Source organism: Adiantum capillus-veneris, chromosome 25, assembly GCF_014529385.1.
Source record: "Adiantum capillus-veneris isolate H3 chromosome 25, ASM1452938v2, whole genome shotgun sequence".
Taxonomy (NCBI): Eukaryota; Viridiplantae; Streptophyta; class Polypodiopsida; order Polypodiales; family Pteridaceae; genus Adiantum; species Adiantum capillus-veneris.
Window position 1 is genome coordinate 53671423 of NC_140955.1, and position 27294 is coordinate 53698716.

General features: G+C 43.4%; 1 protein-coding gene across 1 annotated transcript; it reads right to left on the reverse strand.

Annotated features, from left to right (window-relative positions):
* Positions 1-693: 693 nt before the first annotated feature.
* Positions 694-27168, reverse strand: FUS6 (COP9 signalosome complex subunit 1). Its single transcript, XM_086500425.1, has 7 exons — positions 26675-27168; positions 11684-12004; positions 11126-11242; positions 10960-11045; positions 1513-1747; positions 1277-1429; positions 694-1029 (listed from the first exon to the last, which is right to left on the reverse strand). Exons 1-7 carry the CDS (start codon positions 27125-27127, stop codon positions 928-930), a joined length of 1467 nt encoding a protein of 488 aa, XP_086356551.1. The 5' UTR covers positions 27128-27168; the 3' UTR covers positions 694-927.
* Positions 27169-27294: the final 126 nt, after the last annotated feature.

Here is a 27294-nt window from a genome sequence, read left to right on the forward strand (position 1 = left end):
AGAAACAAACCAGAAATAATAATCGATTTTTTTATCTTGTAAGATTTTGGAACTAAATTCACATATTTCAACTTTTTTTTTTCTTTACCATGGTTTACTCATTTAGTGTGTGTGTGTGTGTGTGTGTGTGTGTATATATATATATATGTGTGTGTGTGTGTGTGTGTGTGTGTGTGTGTGTGTAATTTAAATAATATATGTCTGTACGTATATTTAAAAAATTTACTAGAATTATGCAAGGTAAAGCTTCACTTTAGCATTCTAAAAGAATAGAATGCAAGTGAAGTCAAGCCATGTAAGGATGTTAAATGAAAGCTGAAAAAAGAAGATTCATTTAATATTTTAAAATGAAAATAACATTTAAAGTAAGTCTCTACCATGGCACTGAAAACAATGAAAGTCTGCCTAACCCAACACAACACCAAGGCTTCTTTTAGAAAGCCAAAAAGAAAGAATACTTTAAATGTGACTATTTTTAATCCTTCATTCAATTCACAACTGATTGTGAATCCAAATACTTCTCCATAAAAAAACACAACAATTATAGGCGCCACATTGGGAGACCTCTGGTCCAATTCACAGACTTAACCGTTGCTGCTATTAAAAATCGTATGTTTTAGGTAAGCCCACCTTCAAATTCACCTCCAAATATTACGGTAAATAAATCTACAAAATTTTGATAAAATTGCACAAGAACCTTCAATTCCAATCAATTTACCTCTAAAATTATCCATGTGTAGGGTAACCTAGAGAAAAGTGTATATTGAGAACTGGTAGCCGTACGCATGTAAAACGCACACAATATCCAGCATGACGGTTAAAACATGTGTTAGAGAGCTGAATAATTGCTGGATATGGACATTAACCTCCCAACCCTTGGCACAATATGTAACCTTCTTTCAGAGCCAACTACCACACCAGAAAACACTAAAACTTGATGACAAGAACTCGAGGCAACCAATACATGTTCACTTTTTGATATTTGGAGACCTCGTGCATTCCGAAGAATTGCGGTCTTAATATAATACTCTGCATTCACAAGCAAAAGAAGGTACAGCAGAGCAAGATTGGGGCAGACTTGGTTTCTGCACCTTTGTTCAAGATCAAAATGTCCCAAAACTTTCTAAAGATGGAAAGAGGGCACCATATGCTAAGATCCTCTAGAGGGGGTCTTGAGAATTAGCCACATAACCATGCCCAGCTTCAGAATTATGCTTGTGGTGTCAATATCTGTGTAAAATTCATTACCACGCTATTTGCTTCGTACCCCTCTTACCACAATATCATGCTTCAAGAGATTTGCGCGTACAAGCATGGCACGTGTGTCCCTCTCAAAATCTGTCCCAGTCTGCAAAGCTCTTTGAAAAGTTCCGTTCCTTTGGTCTGCATGCCGCGCATGCAGAATCTTGTTGTGAGAATCAATCCGAGCCTGGCCATAAAAGATTCTCACTTCTTCAGGAAAGTTAAAACTCCTAAAAAATAATCATATAACCGAATAAAAGATAAGTCTACCTGGATTTGATTTTCCATAATTAGTGCTGCAAGCTCCTTCTCTAGCCCGGCTACCGTTGTCTTGAAAGCATCCGCCATTCGATTCAGATCCACAGAAATGAAAGGAGTTGTATACTGTATGAGAGCCTTGTGACGAATCAAGGTATACAGAGACTCTACATGGTCATGAAGGTGGATGTCAAGGAGGAGGTTTGTCTTCAACTTTTGCAGATAGCCCAGGCATGAAGCATAGCGACTGCAGCACAGACATAAAGCCTTACTTCAAAAACTTGCCAAACCTCGAAACTCCTTGTTACTCCAACGAGTAACAAGATTATAAATCATGACAAAGGCGATAGCCATTAGCCAGACCAGGTGACTAAAGACACAACACTAAGGACCATCTTTAACAATAGTCACGATCAGACACTCAACATTTAGATGGACAGACTATGAAAGTTCATTTTTGTCAGCACAAATTTTGAGGTAGATACGGAGGAAAATACACAAAAATGTGCGAATTGAAACTCCAAAAGTACACAACAATCCTGGGCTTCAAGGAATGTTGAATAATAAACCTAAACACATTCTTGACTTCAATCATAGCCAATCACAAAGGCTCCTCTGGAGCTATATTAACAAATATAAACGCTATACCTCATGCATCAAAGTAAGTTAAAAATCCCCTTCCATTACTAAGCAATAATTGGCACTTTAACTCTGCAAAGGCTAGGCATGGGCAGCTCTTTATCTCTTAGTTGCTTCCCTTCTCGGTGAAATTTGTCTCCCATCTGAGTTAGTTTTTCAAGTACTTGCTATTTTCCTGCTGCTTGTTGCGATTGATTCTACTAGTCAACTGTCAATTGTCTCAAAACTAAGGGTCCTCTCCATTGAGAGCCTCAAGTAGCACCACGATTACAAACAAAGCAATAAATAAAGACCAATAAACAAGGCATTTGCAGGCATATGAAAACATTTTGTTACACAGTGCTTGCAGAGAGAGAGAGAGAGAGAGAGAGAGAGAGAGAGAGAGAGAGCCCATCTCCTTGTCATTGACAGCACCACTGAAACATTGCAAGGCCAAAACGTTTCCCCCTCGAAACGTGGTGTTTCACCATGAAACGTTTTAGTCTATTGTTAGAGCAGAGTGAAATGTGGGACCGACACGTGCATGTATTGCTTTTAAAAGGCCCTAGAGCATGAAACTATGGTTACTTGTTGTTAGTGAATCAGCATGTGTTTCACTTTATCAGCACAAAATTTCAACGCTCAAAACGTTTCGCCTGTTCGGACCCATCGACACGTTCCATAGTGGCCATGCTCTTTGAGCATGATCCCCTCCACCTGCATTCACCACCTTGTGCCCCCCTGCGTCTGCCCCCCCCCCCCCGCAAACCCCCCGGGCTTCTTTTCTCCCACGTTCGCCCAAGTCGCTATCCTCACCATCCCTTTGCCATCTCACCTGGTGTCCCCTTCGCAGTGCTGAAACCGGCCCGTGGGGCGGTAGGCTTTGGCTTTCACCCAAAATTCTTTACTTTAGACACACACAGAGAGAACTTGCAAAGGAAACCTGCGACACACACGGCTCAGAAGCTAGAATGCTCCGAGCAGACGCCGCCAACCTGTAGGCCCCAAAATCGGCGCCCCTTTCGGTATTTCTTTATTCTTTAGGAGGGTAAATTACAAAGAAGAGTCCTAGGAATCCTTTATCTGTATCGAGCTAGATACCACCAATTTTGGCCAAATTTCGGTAGCATAACCACCCCAAAACTCGCGCAAAACCAATTCCCCTGCTGGAACTCTCTTCCACTGGCATAAGCCCTCTGATTCCTGCCCAAAAACAGTAAATTCAGCACGCAGTATTTACTGGTTTTTGCGCTGTTTTCAGCCCCAAACAGCACCCTAACTGTCCTTTGCCAGAGGGGCACTATTCCCAAGGGTTCTGGCATCCGTATGGCTGAAAAACAGTCAATTTACAACGCATACACAGCGCTGAAAACGCACCTGTACGGTGAGGTTATGACCCTCACCGGTGCCTGCTTTGGAGTAGCAGTTCGCTACCCCTGTTCTTGCTCAAGGAGGCTCTTGCCTCAGCACAAAAGCATGAACCCACACAACTGTACATCAGTCAAATGAAGAGCCCTCTTGTGGGGCATCACATAACTGCACGTAGGGGAGAGAGAGAGAGAGAGAGAGAGAGAGAGAGAGAGAGTAGTGTGTAGCGTGCAGGGCATCACTCTTAGCACCACACTGTACATGAGAGGGAAAGAAAGCACTCCATAGCTCTTAACCTGTGCAGAAAACTTGCAAATGAGCCTTCCCTCTCTAAATTCAACGCCACTTCTTCATGCATGAGGAAAGTGCACAGAAATGTGCCACTTGGCGCGTTTACAAGCATTTTCCCGTTTCGGGGTTGCCGCCTAAAAATCTCCTGACCAGTTGCCCAGCTGACTTCGCGGCAGAATTGTAAAATATTCCCCTTGCCATACCGGAGGTAATGACGCGAACACATTTCACGGCCCAAAGTAGCAGTTTCCTAATTTTTAGGAGATGCTTCCGTTGGGCTCCCACTGGTCATCTGACCATCTATCCTCATTGGGACCCCATCCAAAAGTGCAATGTGGCCCAACTGTCGGATACTTTCTGTTGGTAGTCCCACCTTGACTTTATGCCTTTATTGAGTTCACTTCCTAGTATCCACCAACTTACTAAGTGCGACGGGCGAACCTACATGATCTTGCACTGAGCCTAGACATCCTCTTACCATACGAATTCCAGTGCCGACCACTTCGCGTCTGCGGGTGAGACTACCGTTCACATTGGCCATACAATGTTCGACCGTTTGCTACTTCAAAAAGAGGGTCTCAAAAATAAAACAAAAATCATTGGAAAGAAACCAACAACTAAGGTTAGCAATTGCCACGTCCTCGTGACATAGTTAACAGCTGCCACGTCCTCGTGACAAGTGCAGCAGCTTTCGCCTGACTCCAGTTGCCCTTGTCCGTTACTGGTGCAGTCCACTGCCATTGGTCCCGCAATGTCTATCTGCGTCAACAGCCGATTTCTTGCATCTCCACCCCTTCAACTGTTGGTTGCCTCATTGATCTGGTGTTCAGTTTAAAGAGCAGGTTTGGCCTGCTGATTTGGCTGAGTGTGACCTGCAGCTTGCCGTCTGTTTGAAACTAAAGTTGGGGGTATTGTCATTAGGAACGTGTTGCCAAATCTGCTGACTGCAGATGACATCAAAGGTCTTGGTGCCCATTTCTTTTCTGTCTGTTCCAGAAAGATCAAGGAAGTTTGTTCTACTTACTTTGCAGAGTCTTGGTTGCTGATTTTCTGGTCAGACTGGTTCAGTGCTCTATTTCTATCACAGTTGTCAAGGTGTCCCCATTAAAAGAAGATTGCTTTTCCTTACAAATTGAGGTAGCTGATCAGGCAAAGCCGCTTTTGGCTATCTTGACTGGTGGAAACAAGGCCAACAATGCTCCTAGACCATAAGCAACATGTAGGAATGTACAGGAAATAGGCAGAAGCCTTGAGCATGTCATAGGGGACGATGACCACGCTATTAACAGTTACACTTACAGCGATTCTTCATCAATCTTTAATGAAAAAGCCCCCTAGTTGTTTTTCCATTCCATGTGCACGAAGGGCTAGAGGTAAGAAAGAGAATTTTCTTCTTATCCTTTCGTATGGACACGGAAGAGAGATAAGATAGGGACTTTTCTTTCGTTGGGTTTCAAGATCATTGCTTTTGTTGATGGCAAAAAAGGCCATGCGGCAGCTGTACACACCCATATAAGGGTGTCTGATGGGGAAAAGCAAGCAGCAGTGCAGAAACAACAAATTTACTAAAGGCACAAGAGGGGGCACACGACTTGTAAAGGATAGACACAAATGAGAAGCACAAAGAAGAGAGGCAAAACAGACGGGAGGCAGATGAGCTAGGCACACAAAGGTACATAGGCATGTAATTGGCAAGCCACTGACAAAGCGGTGATTCCACAGCAGAAAACAGAACTGATAACACTTGGACTTGAAGTTGTATTCAAGACATGACTTAAGGGTGTTGAGACATGCTTCTATTGGCTGCAGCTCAAGAAGGATGTAGATGCATTTATGAATACCAGTGTTGCATAGAAACGCGTTTCATACCCATATGAAACTTACGAAACGTTTCTTTCATATGAACCGTGTTTCTTATACCTTAACCCTACTTTACTTGAAAAGTTAAGGGTGTTGAGACATACTTCTATTGGCTGCAGTTCAAGAAGGATGTAGATGCATTTATGAATACCAGTGTTGCATAGAAACACGTTTCATACCCATATGAAACTTACGAAACGTTTCTTTCATATGAACCGTGTTTCTTATACATTAACCCTACTTCACTTGAAAAGGGTTTCTATCGTGGAAATCTGTGCCAAATCGTTTTGTACATTTTGAAGAGCCACATCATTCTTATTTTGACCATTTGAATGCTCATGGGCTGATAGCTTAGATATCTTATGTTGTATCAAACTATTATTTCAAAATGGTGGAGATTATTGTTTGTGGCATGCTCTAGCTGTAAACCTGTGTTTGCTTGATCTAGAAATTTTATTAGATCGGTAGCAATTGCCAATGAGACGCATCACGTAACGTGTTCTTTGTAACTTCTTATGCTTAATTGTCTCTATAAGGTTGAGTGATTTGAACCATGTTTACGGGGAATTTCACTGATTAATTAAATATGGTTATATTTTTTAGTATTTTGTATACTACGTTTCTTACCTTTCAAAAGATATTTGAAACCCGTTTCATACCTATGAAACCTCATTTCGTAGGTAAGTTTCATGTGGACATGGCAACCCTGATAGCTGTATGGTATGTTAGTAATGAATATGACACGCACATGGGAGAGTAGATGGACCATGGGAGAGTATAGCAATGGAATTTATTTTAAATCTTCCCAAGCCTCAAGGTGGGCATGGCATGATGGTGTTTGGACTTGGGTAGATTTAGCAACCACGCCCATTTTGCAACATTAAAGAAAACAGTAAAGGCTGATCATTTGGCAGAACTGTTTGTCTTGCATATTTTCCGGTTACATGATATGGCTAAATCTATTGTTTGTGTCACAAACTGCTGACCTGTCAAGCCAATGAAGAGCGGAGCCAACTTGCAGATCCCGGTCGAGGGGCCTAAACCCTAAGAAGAAGCAACAGAAGAAGTAGAAGCTGTCACAAAGTGATGATGTGGCGGACAGCAGAAACCCTAATTTCTGCCAGAAACCCTAATTTCCGGAAATCGCGGAGGCTGAAAAAAAAAATTGGAAAATGATGAGCTACGCGAATTTTGTTTTTTTTTTATAAAAAAAGAGAAAAGACTCTCTAAGAGAGAGAGAGAGAACTGATGCTTTTTATTTTCAAAGCTTTTGGGGCTCTGCTTTTGGGCATCCCTTGTACCTTTAAATTAGTGGTGAGGGCCTCACTTCTCACAGCATCTGGATGCAGAGTCTGAGAGTGAAACCCTAGCCACTCTCTTGTACTTTGATTTGATTAATATAAAAAGAAATACCGAAAGGGGCGCCCGTCTTTGGGGCCAATATCTCTAGGCACGGAACTCCGCCGGGCCAGTGTACATCTATTGTGATCTGTGACTTGTTTTGAAGTGGTTAATTGGTGCTGTCGCGAGGTTGATTCTTGACTTGGAGTGTCCAAGTCTGTTTACAGAAGCCGCACAAGAAGTTTTACCAACTTGCAAAGTCTTGCCGAGTGGCCTATTCCTAAAGAGGAGTTCCCACCAACTTATGGAATCGCGTCTGATGGGGCCCAGGGGACCTAAAGATATTAAAATAAAGCAAGACCTACGCACACACAAATCTCTTATGTTAATTGTGGATGACGTGGCTGCTATATGGAACCCCCAATTTGTGTTGACATGCTGACGTGGCACCTATACGGATTTCCACATTTTACGCTGATGACGTGGCAGTTGTACGGATCTCCATAATTTGCACTAGCAGCTTTTTGCGCCAGCTTATGGGGCCAGATACTTTTAGAGTTTGATGCTTTTCATGTAACTGCTTTTCATAGGCCAAGGGCCTTTAAATATGTACAGAGGGCTCAGTCTCTTGCCAATCTTCCGGGTGAAGGTGTAGAGCGTGAGTACCGGCATTGTACTTAGTTCAAGTAATATAAAGAAATACCGAAAGGGGCGCCAGCATTTGGGCCAATGCTCTCGAGGGGTGGAACTCTGCCATTCCTCGTCTCGGGTGTCATGCACTCTCTCTCTTCTCTTTTTCAGTTCAGATGTTATTTGAAGTACTTAAATTTGTTCAGTCTGTTCTTTTCCGTTGGCACGTGATGCCCGTCTCGTGACAATGGTATCAGAGCTTCAGGCGTGCGGTTTTCTGAAAGCATACTGGTCCTACCAAAGAGCAGACATAGCAAGATGGCGCTTCCATAGCCCAGGCCTATCAGGCACTCCCACCCTTACTCCATCGCGCATTGGGCACGCTCCCATCTTTATCGGTCTATCTTATAGGGCATAAGCCACACAAAGATCACTTGCAAGAGAAGGATCAAATTTTGTTTCAAGCCGCTGTTTTTCGCAGAGGCATTGCCATGTAGTAGTGGATGTCTAAAGCTACCCAAGCCGCACACTCCAAGGACTTGGCAAGCTTTCAAGAAAATTTTTGCCCGAAGTAATATGGTTTCTAGCAACTTCTGGCAGAGTGGGGTGTCCTGGAATGCTTGCCATGGAAACCCTAGTAGATTACAACTTGAAATTTCTCAGCATCTCTCAGCAGGTGTCTCTTCTCAAACTGATAACCTTGGAGGTCCAGTGTGATTGGTATATCTTGGGGCTACCATCACCACCACAGGAAGACTATCTGTCGAGGCTTGTTTCGATTATTCAAGAGTTTTGTTGTGGTCAGTTACAACCTTATGGAATAAATCTAACCCTGATCTTGGTGCAAGTTTCAGGATGGAAACCCAATCGACTTTCGAGCTCAACTGATATCGAGAATGCTTTTTCAATTTGAATTAGCAATATTATGAATCTGTTTGAGAATTTGTTTGGTGATCCTGTTTGGAATTTGTTTCAAATAGATGGTACCTGTTTTGAACCTATCTTGGTGCCGGTTTGAACCGTTCGACGCAAACGGAATGTCTTGGGAGTGTTTCGTTGTATGCTAGAAAACCTCCGAACGACACAGACGAGATGTATGGGGAGCATTTGGTTGTATACTTAACCTCGAAACGGCGCAAGCTGCGGTCTGGGGGACATTTGGTTATAAAAGGGCTCTATATCTCCGGGCCTGGACCTGGATGGTTATTTGCAGGGGTACTGCTCATCGGCGACTTTATATTTCTATGTCTTGTAACATGCATAAGTGAGCATTTGTGTTGCATTGTGATTTGCCAATCTCAGTAGATATCTCTTCTCAAACCGATAACCTTGGAGGTCCAGTGTGATTGGTAATCTTGGGGCTACCATCACTGCCACACAAAGACTATCTGTCGAGGCTTGTTTCAACTATTCAAGAGCTTTATTGCGGTCGGTTACAACCTTATGGAATAAATCTTACCCTAATCTTGGTGCAGGTTTCAGGATGGAAGCCCAATCAACTTTCGGACTCAACTCATGTCGAGAATGCTTTTTCAGTTTGAATTAGCAGTATTCTGAATCTGTTTGAGAACTTGTTTGATGATCCTGTTTGGAATTTGTTTGAAATAGACAGTACATGTTTTCAACCTCTCTTGGTGCCGATTTGAACTGTTTGACTCTGGTTTTGATATTGGTTTCAATGCTTGGTGATTTACTCCCAAGAGTAGTGAGAAATGTTGATTTGGTATTGTCTGAAAATCGGAACAACGTAGACGGAATAACTCGGGAGCGTTCCGTTGTATGCTAGAAAACCTCCGAACGACACAGACGAGAGCGTTGGTTGTATGCTTGAACCTCCAAACGACACAAGCTGCGGTCTGCAGGACGTTTGGTTATAAAAGGCCTCTATATCTCCCAGCCCGGACCTTTTTAGGTTATCCGAGAAGAGTGATGAGGGAGTCGGCCAGCTACTATACATGCTTTTGAGCCGCACCCTTGCGAGATCGTTTTCGCCACTATGGTTGCAGTTACTCTATGGATAATTTGGAAGCTAGATGCTTGCATGTCAGCCTTCCACTTTAGCAGATACACTAGTTGTATTTGGACAAGAAGTTCATAGGCTCCTCCAGGGTAGCGTCGGAGTGTCATCACGCATTTTTGAGACACTAGGCACACACCACTACTTTCCTTCTTCTGTCATAGGGCTGGATTATCCTCCACCACCATGGTTTATTCTATTCGACTCCTACACTCCACCCTCAGGTTGGAGTCTTTGTACATGTCTTGATCTGTACAGCTCCTTGAGGACAGGCTGACCCGACCATCCTCAAGGACCCATAATACAGCCCACATGTATCTGTCTCTCTTTGTAACGAAAATTCTATAATGGATTTGCTATTCGAATTGTTTTAGCACTCGAAGGTTTCAAGGGTACAATATCTCATAGGTTGATTCCTATCAGTGTCTTCCATAATTGTGGTATAATCCATTTGAACGTGGAATCAGCGTCTTCCATCACTGTGATATACTCTATTTAAAGGTGGAACACTAATTATTGGATTCCATATTCTGTGCCTGCCTCATACACGAAATTGTACGCCCTAACAGGCCATGCTTGTTTGCCCATATTTGTGGTATGATTCATTTGGACATGGAACACTTATTACTGGATTCCAGATTCTGTGCCTGCCTCGTACATATGACATTGATGAGGCCACACTTGTCCAAGAAATAATGACTAATTTAAGGAGGTATTCCCCAACAACTACTGCCACAATCACTCCACCTTCCCTCTCCAGTCGTATCCATACTGATGTTTCCTATGGGCCAACTGAGGCTGCCCCAATGTTGTTGCCACTTTCCGTTTTCTGCTCAACTACAAAGAGAGTAACAATTTCCATTGGCTTTATAAAAAAGAGGCTGGACAAGCAATGTGAAACTACTGTGATTCCTGGCTAAGATACATAATCTCGTTTTCTGCTCACCAAAGACAGCCCCTTTGAGCACCACAGTTACTTCTAATACATCAAATGTGCCTCATTGCCCTTCCAACGTCTTTGCTGCCTTAAGTGGACAACATGAAACTGGCACAGTGCATGAACGTACAACACAGCCACATGCACGTGCATCACACGCACATACATACAAAAAGGAATTCGCACATACATGAACACAACACAGCGCACGTGCACCCACACGCACACACACGAAAAGAAATTCACACCTGTGAAAAGGCTGTTTACAACAATAGGGCTCCCTTGGAAAAAGAGCTGAACAAATTGCACAACAAACATCTTTTGCCAATAGAACTGCCCCAAGCACTGGAGACATGTAAAAATGAATAAATACACCTCAAGCAAATCATTACCTTACCTTGCATAAAAGTCAAGTATGAGCTCTCGAACTTCTGGCACTAGCTCTAGAAAAATTTTGAAGTTTGTGTTCTCGATTACTTTGCTCTGCAATAAAAAAAACACAGCCTTCAAAACCCCTCTAATGTGAGAAAACTTTCCCAAAATAATAGCCCTTCAGCACAGACCTTCAACTCGGTTCTATCAAAGGAAGCTAACGCACAAAGACCTCCATACGTAGCCACATCTTGTGGAGCAATAACTTCCGAATATGAAACACCGAGGTCAGAGCTGGTCTCAACAAACTGATACAATCCATAAAAACAATGCAGTCAGATCTGCTTAGATTAAAGTAACGAGCCACCCAAAAAACACCATCAAAGTTATAACAAAGCTTATGGATAAACAGAACTGACGGCATCGCAGAGAATGAAGATTCACAAATGCAAATAAAACTTGAACTTTTTAGTCATTCTGTTTATCCTGCATCACTCCAGTACTAGGCATGCAAAAATGAAGGTCAAGCAAGTCTGTCTTACCTCAGGGCTTTAAACATTAGTTTCAATTATCGATCACTTGCCAGTTCTAAAAACACAGAGAGCAAATAAATGCAGTACATGCAGTTCCGATACCACACACAGGCATTCTGGCTGCTAGCCATGAGTTCACATAATGCAGAACAGGCAGAGCACCTTCGAGTCATTAACCGGATTAAGTATGTAACCTCCTGAAATTCTCAAAATTACCTTTCTAGCAGCATGTTTATACTTTTGGTTCTCTAGAAAAGCAAGGCCTGCAACAACCCGCAGCTTTGCTACGACCTGAGGCTCCTGATTATCAGGTGTCTGCTCCGCTTTTGCAACATAATTTGAGACATGATGAAATTGGCCCAGGTTGATGGCAACAAGGATGACATTGAGGCACATAGATATAATGTGTTTAGACGTTGTGCAGTAATCACGAGTGCGGACAAAGCACTTGAATGCTAACTGTAAATCACCACGTCCATAGTGAAAATCACCTAAATCGTTGTATCCCATGCGAATGCTCTCTTTAATTAAATTTGTCTGAAAGACAACAAACAAGCAGTTATTAGCAAGGTTTTCCAAACGAACTATTAAATGCAATCATAGTCAACACCTAAATATACGAGCACTCACACACTGAAAACAATGGCAAACACCACAACAAAAATGAATATGACTCCCTCTGAATATCTACTTCACCCACTTATATTAGACAGATAATCTGAATTCTTGAGTTGAGCACCCAAACCAAACCTGTAAGAGTAACCTATATGGTTCAAATGCAGTAAGTTAGCAGGAACAAGAAACAAGTAATTGTGTCTATAGCATTCCAACACAATCACAAAACATTAAGGGAGATAAAGTACAATAAGGTGTGCTTAATCACTCTAATTTCTCTCTTAGAGAATAAAAGAAAACCTTACGAGTTCAAAGTAATTGCAGGAAAAATAATAACCACCTAAGGAGAAAAAACATAAGGAGCTTCTGCACAAAAAGCTCTCCATGTATCGCATGTACATGGGCTCTATGTGCCATGTGAAAATGCATGATGCTTCTATCCCAAAGTCAAAGTAGGAATCCAAAGCTTAGGGACTCTACTGAAAATTCTAGTAAAGAATTTTCATGTCCCGACCCCGGATGATTTTCTCAAACCATACCGGTCCTACCAAAGAGCAAACAGAGCACTTTGGCACTTCCAAAGTTTACTTAAAATTCTATTAAAGAATCTTCGTTTCCCGACCCCGGATGCTTTTCCCCAAGCATACCGGTCCTACCAAAGAGCAGACAGAGCACTTTGGCGCTTCCAAAATTTATTGGAAATTCTGTTAAAGAATCTTCGTGTCCCGACCCCGGACTTATTAGCTACTCCCACCCTTACTTCGTCGCGCATATAGCGTGCTCCCGTCTTCATTGCTCTGTCTTACAAGGCATGGACATAAGCCATAAAGAATTCAAGACCACTTGCAAGAGAAAAAGGAGTTCGTTTTTGCCCTAAAAAAGCTCTAAAAACGTACTTTTTGACATTTTTCTATGTTGCAGAGACTTTTAAAAATCTCTTCGACGGTTGAGAATTTAGATATGCAACAGAAGGCAAAGTTAATCCTCTCAACAAGCTCTCCGCATTGACGCGAACAGATTTATATCCAACAACTTTGAAAAATCAGGGTTTTTGCAAAAAAATCAGCATGCGTGGAATTTATGTTTTGGGAAAATCTTGTTATTTGTGTATAGATAACAGGTAATAGAAGCAAGAAACTCGCAACTATGAAATCGAGGACGAGATGGTGAGGAATATGCATATGAAAGCAATTGGGAGCAATGACAGCTCAAGAATGAACCCAATCACGATCCAAGACAAGAATCATGAATTTTGAATGATGATGATGAATGATTGAATAAGATGACTAGATATTGTGGTGAGCGCATCAAGAGTTCTCGAGGGATGAGATGGCCACACAGGGTTCTAGGTGCATCAAGACTTCTCAACGGATGAGATGACTAGACTGAATGATCTAAGCACTATGTTTAGCATGAACTAAGTGTGTGATTTGTGAACTGAAATTCCCGAAAATGAATCTGATTTTTGAGTACTCACTCATGTGATTGTGTTTGAGTGCAGATTTGAAAGTCGAAAGGACTACAGCATTTCAGTCTTGAGATTCTATGATCGCAATAAGAATTAGTTAATCCAATAGCAGTGAGGTCCAGCGTGGATCTAGATATGATTGCTAAACATGTTGCCAGGAATCATGGTCCTAGATCTGGATGAAGTTTATGTGATATGATTTGAAAGTTCACCAACTGTCGTCTTTGTGCAAGTGCTGGATTTGTGTCATCTAGTGCGTCGGTACTTAGAGTCAGTGTCATCTAGTGCGTCGGTACTTAGAGTTGCGTCGGTACTTAGAGTTGCGTCGGTACTTAGAGTCAGTGTCTACTAAACTCGTTTATGGCTTGTGTCTGTTTTTGCAGGCGTGATCGAAGGCGATTACAATTCTTTCAAGAGGGGGTTATGTCACAAACTGATGACGTGGCAATCCCAAATGACATGGCTAGTTGTACGGACACTTGAGAATGCGCTAACATGCTGAAGTGACAAGACGTACAAATTTCCGCGAAATGCGATGGTGGGTGCTGACGTGGCACAGCGTATCGATTTTCCGTGTTATCCGTTGGCAGCTTTTGGGCTATTAGCTTTTGAGTTTGAAAGCTTTTGATGTAATCCTTTAGAGAGGCCATGGGCCTTTAAAGTTTAAATATGAACCCAGGGCCACTCTCTTCCTCAGTTTTGTTGACGAGCAAGCTGAGCAGAGAGAACCCTCGGACTTTGTAACTTTGCTCAAGCATTAATATAAAAATAAATATCAAAAGGGACGCCACACTTTGGGGCCAAGACCCCTAAGCACGGAACTACAACGGGCCGTGTCAACTCAAGTAAATTCTGATTAAGTTTGTAGCGTGTTTTTAAGCGACTTGGGGTCCCCAAGTCTGTAACAAAGAGCAATGGAAAAAATACTGCCAAGGCTTTAAAAAATTATCCCCAACCTATAGGAGCCTAATGGCCATGGAACCAAGCAACCCAAGGCTAAACATGGCTAGACTAGACACAACCCGACATGAGAAACCTACCTCACACTAGCCGGGCACAACCACAAAACAACCCTCACTCCCTAACACATGTCCCTGGGAGAATCTCGGACCGACTAGATGAACCAAGAGAGATGCATGGACTCTTAACAGTGAACACCCCTCTCAGCTCTTGGAAAGGAAGCCGAGAAAGCTAAAGTAAGCAATCTGCAATTGTAAAGAGAGGGTTTTGTGGACGAGGATATCTGCTACAAACTCCGCAGTGGGAAACAATCCTGCAGTATACAATCCAACTCCTACCCCCGAAAGATGTTCGGGAAGTAAAATGTTGTCCGCTGAAAGTAAAACCAGCTCTATCAAGAATCTCCTCAAGACAACCGACTCACAAGTCGCACAACTAGCATCTGCAGAAGGTATTGTTGTTGACCGCTCCAAGAGAATGCATCAAAACTGAGGGTAAAGGCATAGACTATAGTCGTATCCGAATCATTTCCCAACTCTAAAGTACTCCACCCTCGAGGAAAGAGTCGAAAATCAGGCTTCAATACCTCAGGTGATATACCACATGCCAGAAACACCAAGCTGCTACGAGAAGTCCAAAGAATGGGACACCCAAGGCTACAGAGAAAGTAACTGTTTGATGACGAAGAACTGCAACACCTATCATATAAAATGATAACTGCATAACTATATCTGAAGGGACTTCATAGGAACCGAGAGTGAAAACTGCTAGATGGTCTTCGACTGTCTGTAACACATCCAACAAAAAGGAACTCACATTGTGACTGAGACTACAGCTATCACGGCAAGATAAATAGAAGATCCTACTCCCAAGCTCTGCAAGAGAAGAACAAGGTGCTATAGAAAGCCACTAAATAGACTGTCAATCTTACCCGCTACACATGGAACCACATGAACTGTATGGAAGTAGTCCCGAAAACTAACTCCCAAGCTGACCCCATATCCCTCGAACCATGGATAATTGTCATAACCCTATTGTAGGTTGAAGCACACCATCAAAGCCGCAAGAAATGGGCAAGGGAAACCAAGGACTGACTAGATACCATGCATGGTACTCCCCTGAATGGAGCACTGGTAGTCGACTAAAGATAATAACCTGGAAGCCCACTCTGAAAGAGAAGTATCCTCAAAAGTACGCTTTGAGGTAGCAACTCACTCCACCCAAGTCAGAATAGAGCAAACATTGTCACTGAAAGCTCCAAAGCTAAAGCTGAAACCCCCCCCCCCCAAGATAGGAAGTCCCCCTCCGCTCAATCTTGGGAAAAGAGAATGAATACCACAAGAAAGAAATCTGAGACAACCTGGAGTAAAATTGCTTCCTTTGTAACTGAATAGCAAAGCCTGAATCGCATGGAACTCGAGACTTAATGAGAATCACACCATCAGTAAACTGGCATTGCTAAGAATAGAAAGACCTAAAAGGTCATCACCTGAGGATAATGTTCGCCAAAGAAGCCGTCTGTCACGTGACACATCTAACCCTATGTGCACGTGGACAAGCTACTTCATGACAAGGGTTCACTTCAGTCAAGTCAGTCTAGGATAGGAAGTGATCTAGCACTTTTGTGAGGCTGTTCGCAGACCGTGCATGTCCAGACACTTAGATTAGATGCATACCCTCTGGCTGCACACAACATGACCATCAGATTCCAGTCAGATCCCATCAGTAGCATTTTTACAGTGCATAGACTTATTTTCCCTATTTTTGACATTTTTCACTTATTATTTTTAAGTGACTTTTATTGGAAACTAGGTAGGACAATTTTCATAAGCAAGTATATGAAGAAACCTAGCGCTAGCACTTTCTGAGGATAATGTTCGCCAAAGAAGCCGTCTGTCACGTGACACATCTAACCCTATGTGCACGTGGACAAGCTACTTCATAACAAGGGTTCAGTTCAGTCAAGTCAGTCTAGGATAGGAAGTGATATGGCACTTTTGTGAGGCTATTCGCAGACCGTGCATGTCCAAACACTTAGATTAGATGCATATCCTCTGACTGCACACAGCATGACCATCAGATTCCAGTTAGATCCCATCAGTAGCATTTTTACAGTGAGGTAGGGCAATCTTCATAAGCAAGTATATCAAGAAACCTAGCGCTAGCACTTTCTGACAGAAGAGGCAGCAAGAGCACCTTGCTCAACAAGCAACTTCTCAGCAAGACCGACCCCGTGACAACTCTAACGTTTTCAGCATTGTAGAAGGCCTAGCGTTTTTGCATCTGATCAGCCAACGTTTTTGCACTTGCAGATTCACGGCGACAGTAGACAGCATATCAGCCCTAGCGTTAGCAGATTTCCACCGCAGAACCCCAAATCAGCCTAGCGTTTTTGAAGATCTTCACGACAGAAGCAGCAGTAGCAGCAGCGTTTTCAATTTTCAGCAGTCAAACTCCGCAGTAGAACCCCCGTATCTCGCAGATCTCACCTTCCCGCAGCAGATCCTCGCCACACGGTCAGATTCTGCGAGGTTTACAGATTCAGCCCGGAAAAAGCAAATTTCAGCATCTGCGTTTTTAGCACGTCGCCGTTGCATCGTCGCCATCGCCGTCGCACCGACATAGAATCAGAATTCAACAGATAAAGATTTGCAGATTTCAGTTGTCATAATAATCAATATCTAATTCTCCTAAATGATTTTCTCATATTAAACTGATCATTTAATGTGGGGAAGCGCCAGGGGAGAAAAAGCTAGAATATTGGTTAAGCTAGCAGACCGGCCACAGTAGGGATCCAAAGGAGGGAAAATAGGGATCTAAAGGGGGGGCCATCTGCAAAAGAGCCATGTGCAACAATGGGCTAAAAAGACCCTAAGGTTCAACCCATTAAGACTTCCAAAATGCTAAGGTTCCAAAATTCAAAGGTTGTGCCCAAAGGGTTAAAGCTTAGGGGGAATTGGATGCTTTGTGTGCTCTCCAAAGTCAATGCACATCCCTACATGGGAGGGGGCGAGCCCTTCTTCTAGGGGATGAGAGAGAAAGCCACACACACACACACACAAGCCCCTTTACTCAAAGGGAATTAGGGACACATGTCAGCTCCCTAGCCCAGATGCCCACAAGGTGTGCCCAATTCCTATTGGATGACCCTTGAAGTGGACCAATGAGAATTAAGCTAGAGTAAATCTAGTTTAATTAATTTAAAAACATTTAATAAAAGAAACCAATAAGAATTAAGTCTCCTAGAAGACTATTGGGCAGTCTCCCAAAGGGTCCAATGAGCATTCAGGAGCCCCATGGCTTGCCTGATTTCTATTGGCCAGGAGGCAAAGGGGTCCAATGAGAGTTTAGTTTAATTATTTAATTACCTAAAGCTCTCACAAAAGGGGAAAGGGGGACACATGTCAGAAGGCTATCACTTATGCTGCTTAATTGTGATTGGCTTGACTTGGGGAGGGCCAATGAGGCTGCAGGAAGAGCAAATAGCAAGGGGACTCGCCCAAGAGAGAGGGGGGGCTGATTTTTGCAAGGCATTATCACACACACACTCACACAATCTCATGTGTGAAGAAAGAGAAGACTATCTCTTCCCAAGCTTTAATGGAGAGCTCATCACCTACTCCAAGCTTGTGAGATAGAAGCCTACATCAACACTCTCTTGGCATGTGGATGCAAATCCAACCAAGAGCCAAGCTTCAATGCATGCTCATCTCCTCTACCAAGCTAATTACTAAGCTAAGCTATGCTAATATGAGTGATTATGTGAGGAGATGTACATCTTTCTCGTAAGATACTCCTTCTTCCTCTCAATCTACTCTCACATCCTGCTAGCTCTCACCATCTTCGAAGGTGTGTGAGGTCTTGGGTCTGAGAACGGGGATAATTCAAGTTGTGTTTGCTAAGTGTTTTGCTTAGTGCATGAAGCTTTCATCTTCATTGCACTAGCTAGTCTTGAAGGAACACAAAGAATTGTATTGTACAATGTCTCTCTTGATGGGAGAAACCATAATACAAAGCCTTTTGGAGGGGGGACCGGCTCCATGCAAATCCGGTCCTCAACTGTTGTCAATAGCTTAATTTCTCTCTCTTTTGAAAGTATTGTTGATGCTATCTAACTAGGTGTTATGCTTTTTGTTGCTCTCTCCACCCAAGCACTCTTGTAATTCTCATTAGGAATCTATTCTAATGAAATGCCCACTATGTTCATGCTAATTTCCGCTACACATAAGATATTAGGCCATTAAATGTTACATCAGCCATTAGCATTTTCAGAGTTCAGCCGGTTTCGTCGTCGTCCTCATCTCGTCGACATCGTCGGCAAGTCCAATAGTAGACCCTGTCACAAAGTGATGATGTGGCTGAGAGCAGAAACCCTAATTTCTGCCAGAAACCCTAATTTCCGAAAATCGCGGAGGTGAAAAAAGCAAAAATAATAATAATAAATTTTTTATTTTTTATTTTTTTTTTTGGAAATTTTCGGCGACGCAAATCTCAGCTTTTTGCTTTGATTTGGGAAAAAGAGAACTTGCTTTTTACTGGCTCTCATTGAGAGAGAGAGAATTTGCTTTTGCTTTCAAAAGCTCTTTGTGAGAGAGAGAAAAGAGCTTTTGCTTTCAAGCTTTTGGGGCTCTGCTTTTGGGCATCCCTTGTAACCTTTAAATTCGTGGTGAGGGCCTCACTTCTCAGAGCATCTGGACGCAGAGTCTGAGAGTGAAACCCTAACCGCTCTCTTGTACTTTGATGATTGATTAATACAAAAAGAAATACCGAAAGGGGCGCCAGTCTTTGGGGCCAATATCTCTAGGCACGGAACTCCGCCAGGCCAGTGCAAATCTATTGTGATCTGTGAATTGTTTTGAAGTGGTTATTTGGTGTTGTCGCGGTTGATTCTTGACTTGGAGTGTCCAAGTCTGTTACAGTGGTATCAGAGGCTAGAGCACGGCCGATTTCTCTTCTACGGGAAATCCGATCCCCGAAAATTTTTTTCCGCGGCACCTATGGCTTCAGGCAATGATCAATCGACTCCCTCTGCATCTGGAGATGCGGGCTGGGATCACAACGAAGATTCTGGCAGAGAGTATGGCCCGCCTCGGCCTACTCAGGCGGAGCAAAGAGAGATGGAACGTCGTCAATTGATTGGCGATGCAACAAAGATGATGCTCAATTTTGCCAAGGACCCGAAGATAGCAAAATATATGAACCAGACCTCTTTGGAAGAGGTACAGATGGAGTGGCAAAGAACCACAACACCACTCCCGAAACCCGCTCTCAAGAAATCTTCTGCCTCCAAGAAATATACGGAGAAGGAACTGGAGAACGTGGTTGATGTATGGATTGCTCAGCTTTTCGACGTGCAAAAAAAGCACAGCAAAAAGCAGAAGAAAGGCACTGACTTCCCGGGATATTTGGGTCGTCGGTCGACATTTGACAAGGCAAAGAAACAGAAGAAGCGTGTTCGATTTGAAGGAGTACCCAATTCTTCTTCTTCTTCTTCTTCTGACAGTTCTTCTAGCTCTTCAGATTCGAGCGAAGAAGACAGAAAAGGTAAAAAGCGAAGCAAGAAACAAAGCTTCGGAAAGGGCAAGAAGAAGGCTACATCTCGCCCAGAGACTGACAGTTCTACTGAGGACTCGTCTACAGACAGCTCAGATTCCGATGACGGAAAGTTTTATGCGAACAAGAAGAATTTTTACAAAGCCAACCAGAATGACTTTCTCGAAGATAAAAGCAAGAAAGTCCGAGAGTTTAAGGAAGGTGGCCACTCGATCAAGTTTGATACTTTTTCAGGATACTCGGATGCTTCGAAGGCTTTGTCTTTTATACAGCAGTTTGACATCGCTTTCGCGGGAGGACGCTATTCAGAGCACTCCAAGATTCGGAGAGCTACATCTTACCTTAAGGGGAATGCTCGTACTTGGTGGTCCACCCTTCTTTTAAACAAGACTGCGCCAGTTAAATGGTTGAAATTTAAGAAGCTTTTTATTTCTTCTTGGTTGACGCAAGAATATGAACGAGATGTACGAGCTGCTTGGAACCATCTTCGGATGACCAAGAAAGATACAATCAATGCTTATTGTGAAAAAATCTGGAGCTCTTTTCTACCCGCCTCTTCATTCAAGAAGATCTTGTTCAGAGAACAGATTGAACGGTTTACCTTGGGTCTACCTACAGAGATCCGAGATCACTGCTTAGAACAGAAGTCAGCTTCTATTCAGGAGTTGATGAGTCATGCGAAGCGGGGCTTTGCCATTCACTCTGGCAGTTTGACCTACCCCACAGATAAGGCCATGACACAACGAGCCGAACAAACTTCTGGGAATGAAAGTAGAAAGAAAAAGAGCAACCCAGAGAAAAAGGATGCACAACCCAAGCTTACTCCTGAGGAGAGAGCTCGCTTCATTAGAGGGGGGAAGTGCTTTGGATGCGGGGAACATGGACATATCTCCGCGAAGTGCCCTAATAAGGCACAGAAAGAACAGAATGATAAAGACGACGACAGGTCTGAGAGTTCGAGAGCAGCTGAGGAATGTGGCAGAAAAGGCAGATAGAAAAGCAGAATTGGTACCGCATGGTGTGGGACCTGTACCGAATCTAATGAATGAAAGTACAGACTTTGCCGCTTTTGGGGCAAAGTGAAGGATCGGGAAGCTCTTTTGAAGGAGCAAAGGCCAACTTCTTTTCACTTGGAATTGGCGGCTCGATTTGGAATTACGTCCAACAGACTGACGCCACAGGCAGAGGTAGTTCGACTGGCACCCGGATGGGATGTTGCCATTACATCGAGCATTGGCAAACTTTGTTTGCAATGACAGGGGTGTTCAGGGCACGCAAGTGACGTTCTACTCAGGATCCCTTGGTACCACAAGAACTACGCCATGGTTGACTACCGGGCCGAGAAAGCGACTTTGATAAATGAAGGGCTTAGAGATTGTACTTGATGAACTTCAGTTTCTTACTCATTCTTTTGGAAGAGAACTGAAAGATGGATAAAGGTTGAATATGTTTTGACCTGATCAAAAGAACGCCAAGATTTTTCTCCACACTCATGCCGATTGCTTTTCAGAGGGCCTGAAGATCAAACCATTGATCTGATACCTGGAAGCACGCCACCGAATCGGCCACCTTACCGTGTGAGCCGAGTACAGAATGAAAAGATTATGAACCCAATGAAAGACCTCTTGGAAAAGGGTCTTGTCCAGCCTAGTACTTCACCGTATTGATCTCCAGTGTTGTTGGTTTTGAAGAAAGACGGATCTTGGAGAATGTGCATCGATTATAGCAATCTCAACGAAATCACCATCAAGAACAGATTTCCGATTCCTAGGAACGATGATATACTCGACAAGTTACAGGGATCCTCGTGCTTTAGCAGGATTGACTTGAAGAGTGGATATCATCAGATCAGGATAGCGCCAGGAAATGTCTACAAGACAGCTTTTCGGACGACTTTTGGGTTATTTGAGTTTTTGGTGATGCCTTTTAGCTTAACCAATGCTCCTGCGACATTTAACCGGATGATGGACAGGATTTTTCGAGAGTACAGGCTATTTGTTGGCACTTTCTTTGATTACATCATTGTTTTCTCCAAGAATGAGGCAGAACACAGAGATCATTTGCTTCAAGTCTTTCAGGCATTACGAGATCACACGTTAGTGATTAATGCAAAGAAAAGTGAATTTTTCCTAGCAGAGATACACTTTTTGGGACACATTGTGTCAGCAGCAAGAGTACAAATGGACCCGGCCAAGATAGAGACTATCCGTGATTGGCCCGATTTGAGGAATGTCCATTAAGTTAGAGGCTTCTTGGGACTGTGTTCGTACTACACGCGGTTCATGCGAAAGTTTGCAGAGGTTGCTTCCCCTTTGCATACCTTGACACAGAAAGAAGTACCTTTTTCGTGGCGACCCACAAAGGTGACTGCCTTTCAGACATTGAAAGAGAAATTGACTACGGGACCTATTTTGACTTTGCCGGACTTGCAGAAGTCATTTGAAGTATATTGTGATGCTTGTGGTCGTAGTCTGGGTGCGGTCTTGATGCAAGAAGGCCATGTCATAGCTTACGAGAGCCGTTTGTTCTCTAGGCCGGAGATGACAGCACAGATTTATGAGAAAGAGCTATTGGCGGTTATCCATGCTCTTACTCAGTGGCAGCATTATCTACTCCGAGCGGATTTTACTGTCTTTACAGACCATCAGAGTTTGCGCTACTTGTCACAGAAGCAGCTTTCGGAAAAGCAGATGCGGTGGGCGAACATCTTGTCACAATTCCACTTCCAGATTGTCCATGTGCAGGGACAGAAGAATGTGGTGGCAGATGCTTTGTCTCGGAAACCGTTGGTTCTGGCTATTTCCGCGATACATCATAGGAGCTTCGAGGATATGGTCGATCAGTGTGCCACATATACAAATTTTGCAGATATTTTCACACGGATACGAGATGGGGAGACAATAGCTGGATACTCCCTTCGGGAAGGCTACTTGATGAAAAAGACTATGTTGTGCGTTACACAGCCGTTGAGGGAAAAGGTTATGACTGATTGCCACTGTCCACCTTTTACGGGTCACCGCGGCATTGCTACCACCATGAAAGGGGAGAGATATTTCTTTTGGCGGAGACTCAAGAAGGATGTGGAAGAGTTTGTGCGCAGTTGCTTGGTATGCCAGAAGGTCAAGTTTAACACGCATAAGGCACACGGATTGTTACAGCCTTTACCCATACCCACTCGCCCCTGGGAAAATATTGAAATGGATTTTATTTTTTTGATCTCCCGAGAACACAGAATGATCACGATGATTTTCCGATTACATGGCACGTCTGAGACGATTCTCTCCGACAGAGACCCCAGATTTATGAGTTGGTTTTGGAAGGCAATTTGGGAGAACATTGGCACGCAGTTGCAGTTCTCGTCATCGTTCCACTTGCAAACTGACGGGCAATTTGAGATTGCCAATTCAATGATTTTAGATTTATTGAAGTCTTGTATCTCGGATCAGAAGACTCAATGGGAAAAGAACTTACCTTTGGTGGAATTTGCCTACAATAACACGATACACTCTTCGACGGGGAAGACGCCATGTGAGATTGTTGAAAGTGCTGCGAAGGTTCCATCCTTCCTGAGCACGAAAGATTAGATATTGGAAGCGGATGAATATACGCGAGATCTGGATACGGCTTTTGCCAAGGTTCACGAGACTTTGGAGAAGTCTCAAGAACCACAGAAAAAGGCAACGGATCGCCATCGTCGCGACATGAAATTGAAGGAGGATGATTGGGTGCTCTTACTTTTGAGAAGGCACGCCTACGAAAGAAAAAGGGAAAGGAGAGGCTTTTTCCAAAGCTTAGTATGCGATACTATGGACCTTTCCAGATAACTGAAAAGATAAATGATGTCTCCTTCCGATTGAAACTGCCAGATACTTGGAGGATTCACAGTGCATTGCATGTGAGTCTCTTGAACCCTGTTAAGGGTGATGTGCCTGATGATGGGGAGCCTGATGAGCAACCCGCCATGGAAGAAAACGAGGAGACCCTTGTTCTTGAACAGATTTTGGCACATACGGATACGAAGAAAGGTAAAGTCCGAAGGCGGTTCTTGGTTTAGTTCAAGAACTTTCCTGCATTTGATGCGAAGTGGATGGAGGAGGAGGACCTAGCAGATACTCCTCGGATTGTGAAACTTTACCTCGATGTTTTGGTTTCGCATAGTCGATGTTTTGGTTTCGCATAGTCTACTCCAAATGGAACCCAGAATTCAGCTTGGCCGGAGATCTGGTGCAGTGGGATGCACAAGAGGGGAGTCACTCCACTCCTTTGTCAAAAGATGCCTCGATTTTGATACTAAAGTCACTGATGTCTCTTTGAGCTTCAGGGATACTGAGAGCTGACAGTATTCTGCTGGATGACTTTATGAAATGGAATTCCTGATTATGATACTGATTTGTTCTTGACTTCTTGTGAGTGCAGGAACTGATAGCCGAAATGACTGCAACATTTTGGTCTGATTGATCTCGAATAGACATGGTTGCAATAGGGGTTAGTCAATCGGACATCGATGAGGTCCCGATTGGACCTAGGTGTGATTGCTAGCTACATTGCCGATAAATCATGGTCTAAGATCCGAATGAATGTTGAATGTCATGTGATGTCCTGTGATGTCTAGTGATGTCCTGTGATGTCGTGTGATGTGACTGTCGATTTTGTACATGTGCTAGATGTGTGTTCCTAGTACGTAGGTACTAATAGTCAGTGTCTGCTAAGACGGTTTATGGCTTTTGTCGGTTTTGCAGGCGTAATCGCGGTCGATTACAATGCTTTCAAGAGGGGGTTATGTCACAAAGTGATGACATGGCTGACAGCAGAAACCCTAATTTCTGTCAGAAACCCTAAAATTCTTGCAAACCCTAATTTCTGCCAGAAACCCTAATTTCTGAAAATCGTGGAGGTGAAAAAAGCAAAAATAATAATAATAATTTATTATTTTTTATTTTTTTTTTGGAAATTTTCGGCGACGCAAATCTCAGCTTTTTGCTTTGATTTGGGAAAAAGAGAACTTGCTTTTTACTGGCTCTCATTGAGAGAGAGAGAATTTGCTTTTGCTTTCAAAAGCTCTCTGTGAGAGAGAGAAAGGAGCTTTTGCTTTCAAGCTTTTGGGGCTCTGCTTTTGGGCATCCCTTGTAACCTTTAAATTAGTGGTGAGGGCCTCACTTCTCAGAGCATCTGGACGCAGAGTCTGAGAGTGAAACCCTAACCGCTCTCTTGTACTTTGATGATTGATTAATACAAAAAGAAATACCGAAAGGGGCACCAGTCTTTGGGGCCAATATCTCTAGGCACGGAACTCCGCCAAGCCAGTGCAAATCTATTGTGATCTGTGAATTGTTTTGAAGTGGTTATTTGGTGCTGTCGCAGTTGATTCTTGACTTGGAGTGTCCAAGTCTGTTACAGACCCCTCTCGCCATCGAGAGTGGGGCCCTTGGAGAAGGGTTTACGTCTCTGGTGTCGTATTCTCTTCTCTCTCTATCTCTCAGTCTCAACACCTTTATTCACAATGTTTATCCACTTTGTTTGTGATCACTTGCACTCTCTCATTAGAGAACCGAAGGCTCTCCCTGCCGTAAGTAAAAGGAACCCTTGAGCACAGTTCGGAGCACTCATCTTGAGCAAAGTTCAACATTCTCTTCCGTTGCACCTTACATTGGTATCAAAGCTTTGGCAGTGTTCTGTATCACTCAAGGAAAGAATCACAAGAATTTTTTTTGCTTGTTGAGGTCGCACGAACCCAAGTTTTCTTGGGCGTATCGAGTCCTGACCGTGTTTTTGAAGAGTGACGGGAATCCCAAGAAAGAAGGGCTTGTCCAACCTCCCCTTGTACCTCTTTTCACTCATTGAGAGCGGACCGTACACTTAGCGGCTGGCCAATCGACGTGAGGTGAAAAAAAGCAACCTTGGTGTGAGCGCAAATCCGCCAAGGGACGCGCCCGCAGAAAAGAGCAGAACTCGGGTGAAGAGAAGATCCTTCTCTAACATAGATTCCAAGCGAAAGAAGACCCTCAAGAACACCAAGAACCCAAGTTCCTCGTGAACTTAAGAACCCAAGGCCACAACACCCACAAGAACCCACGACTTCAGTGGATGGTCATCACTCAAAGCGGAATGGATACTTCGCTTGGAGGTGATGAGCATGAGAGAGGTGAAGAAGAATTTTCCCCACATGAGGTTTTCCGACCCTCCCCCTTCCCTATCTACGCCAAGGATTGCACTAACTCCTATGAAGGAGTTGTAGCAGTTGTTTCTGGACAGGAACTTAGAACACAAAGAAAGAAGGGCAGCCATAGAGCGCAAGCACGCTTGGAACCAAAGCACGAGAAGCAAAGTTGAATCGCGAGAACAAAGAAAGAGAAGCAGAATTTGATCGCTAGAACAAAGAAAGAGACCCAAGGCTTACCCATAGTTCCAAACAAAGCTATGTTATTGGTGCTTCTATTTAAACCGTGATGTAGATATGAGGCCCGTGGAGCTTTGTTGGGATAGAATCAAAAGATGACATTGTGATTTGTAGAGCTCCATAGTCCAAAATTTGCCCTTGCTCATTCCTATAACTGAGAATCGTAACACTATGATACAACTACAAAACAGTCAAACTAGAGGTATGCACTGACCTTGTAGCTATTGAGCTCGTTGTCTAGACGTTCAAAGCGCTGAGAAGTACGACGATCGACAGAATCAACCCACTCTTGGTCAAGGACAAAAGCAGGGCCAAGGCGGCCATTTATTTTTTCACAGACCTCTTTGTAAAGGAAGGTACTCTCGCCTTTGCAGATTTCCTCATGAGCCATGCGAAGTGCTTCAAGCTCCATAGCCTGGTTACGACAATGCTCCGCAATAAACAAAAGGCGCAGTATTTTGGTGCGCCCCTTGTAGAGGCTGGCATACGCTTCTATGTCCATCTGGTCGTTTGAGACAGCCGAAGTTTGATCTTTTGGCTTCGGAGACGAGGCTAGCGATGGAGCCTCTTGCTGCTTTTGTTTTCCTTTCTGCTGCTCTTCTTCTATATCCTCCTCTTGCTCTGTGTTAGGAGGATCCATAGCTTCCATGTCGTCGTCTGAAAACATCGTTTACGCACAGCAAAGAAATCGTCTTAGGGAGTTTGTAACGCTAATTACATTTATATAAGCATATAAACATGCACACTTTTTACTTGTTATTACTTCGTTAGCGATGTAGGCGCGTTTGAATTCTTGCCCTCTCAATCGTCCAAGTAGCCTCTTTAAAAATAGCG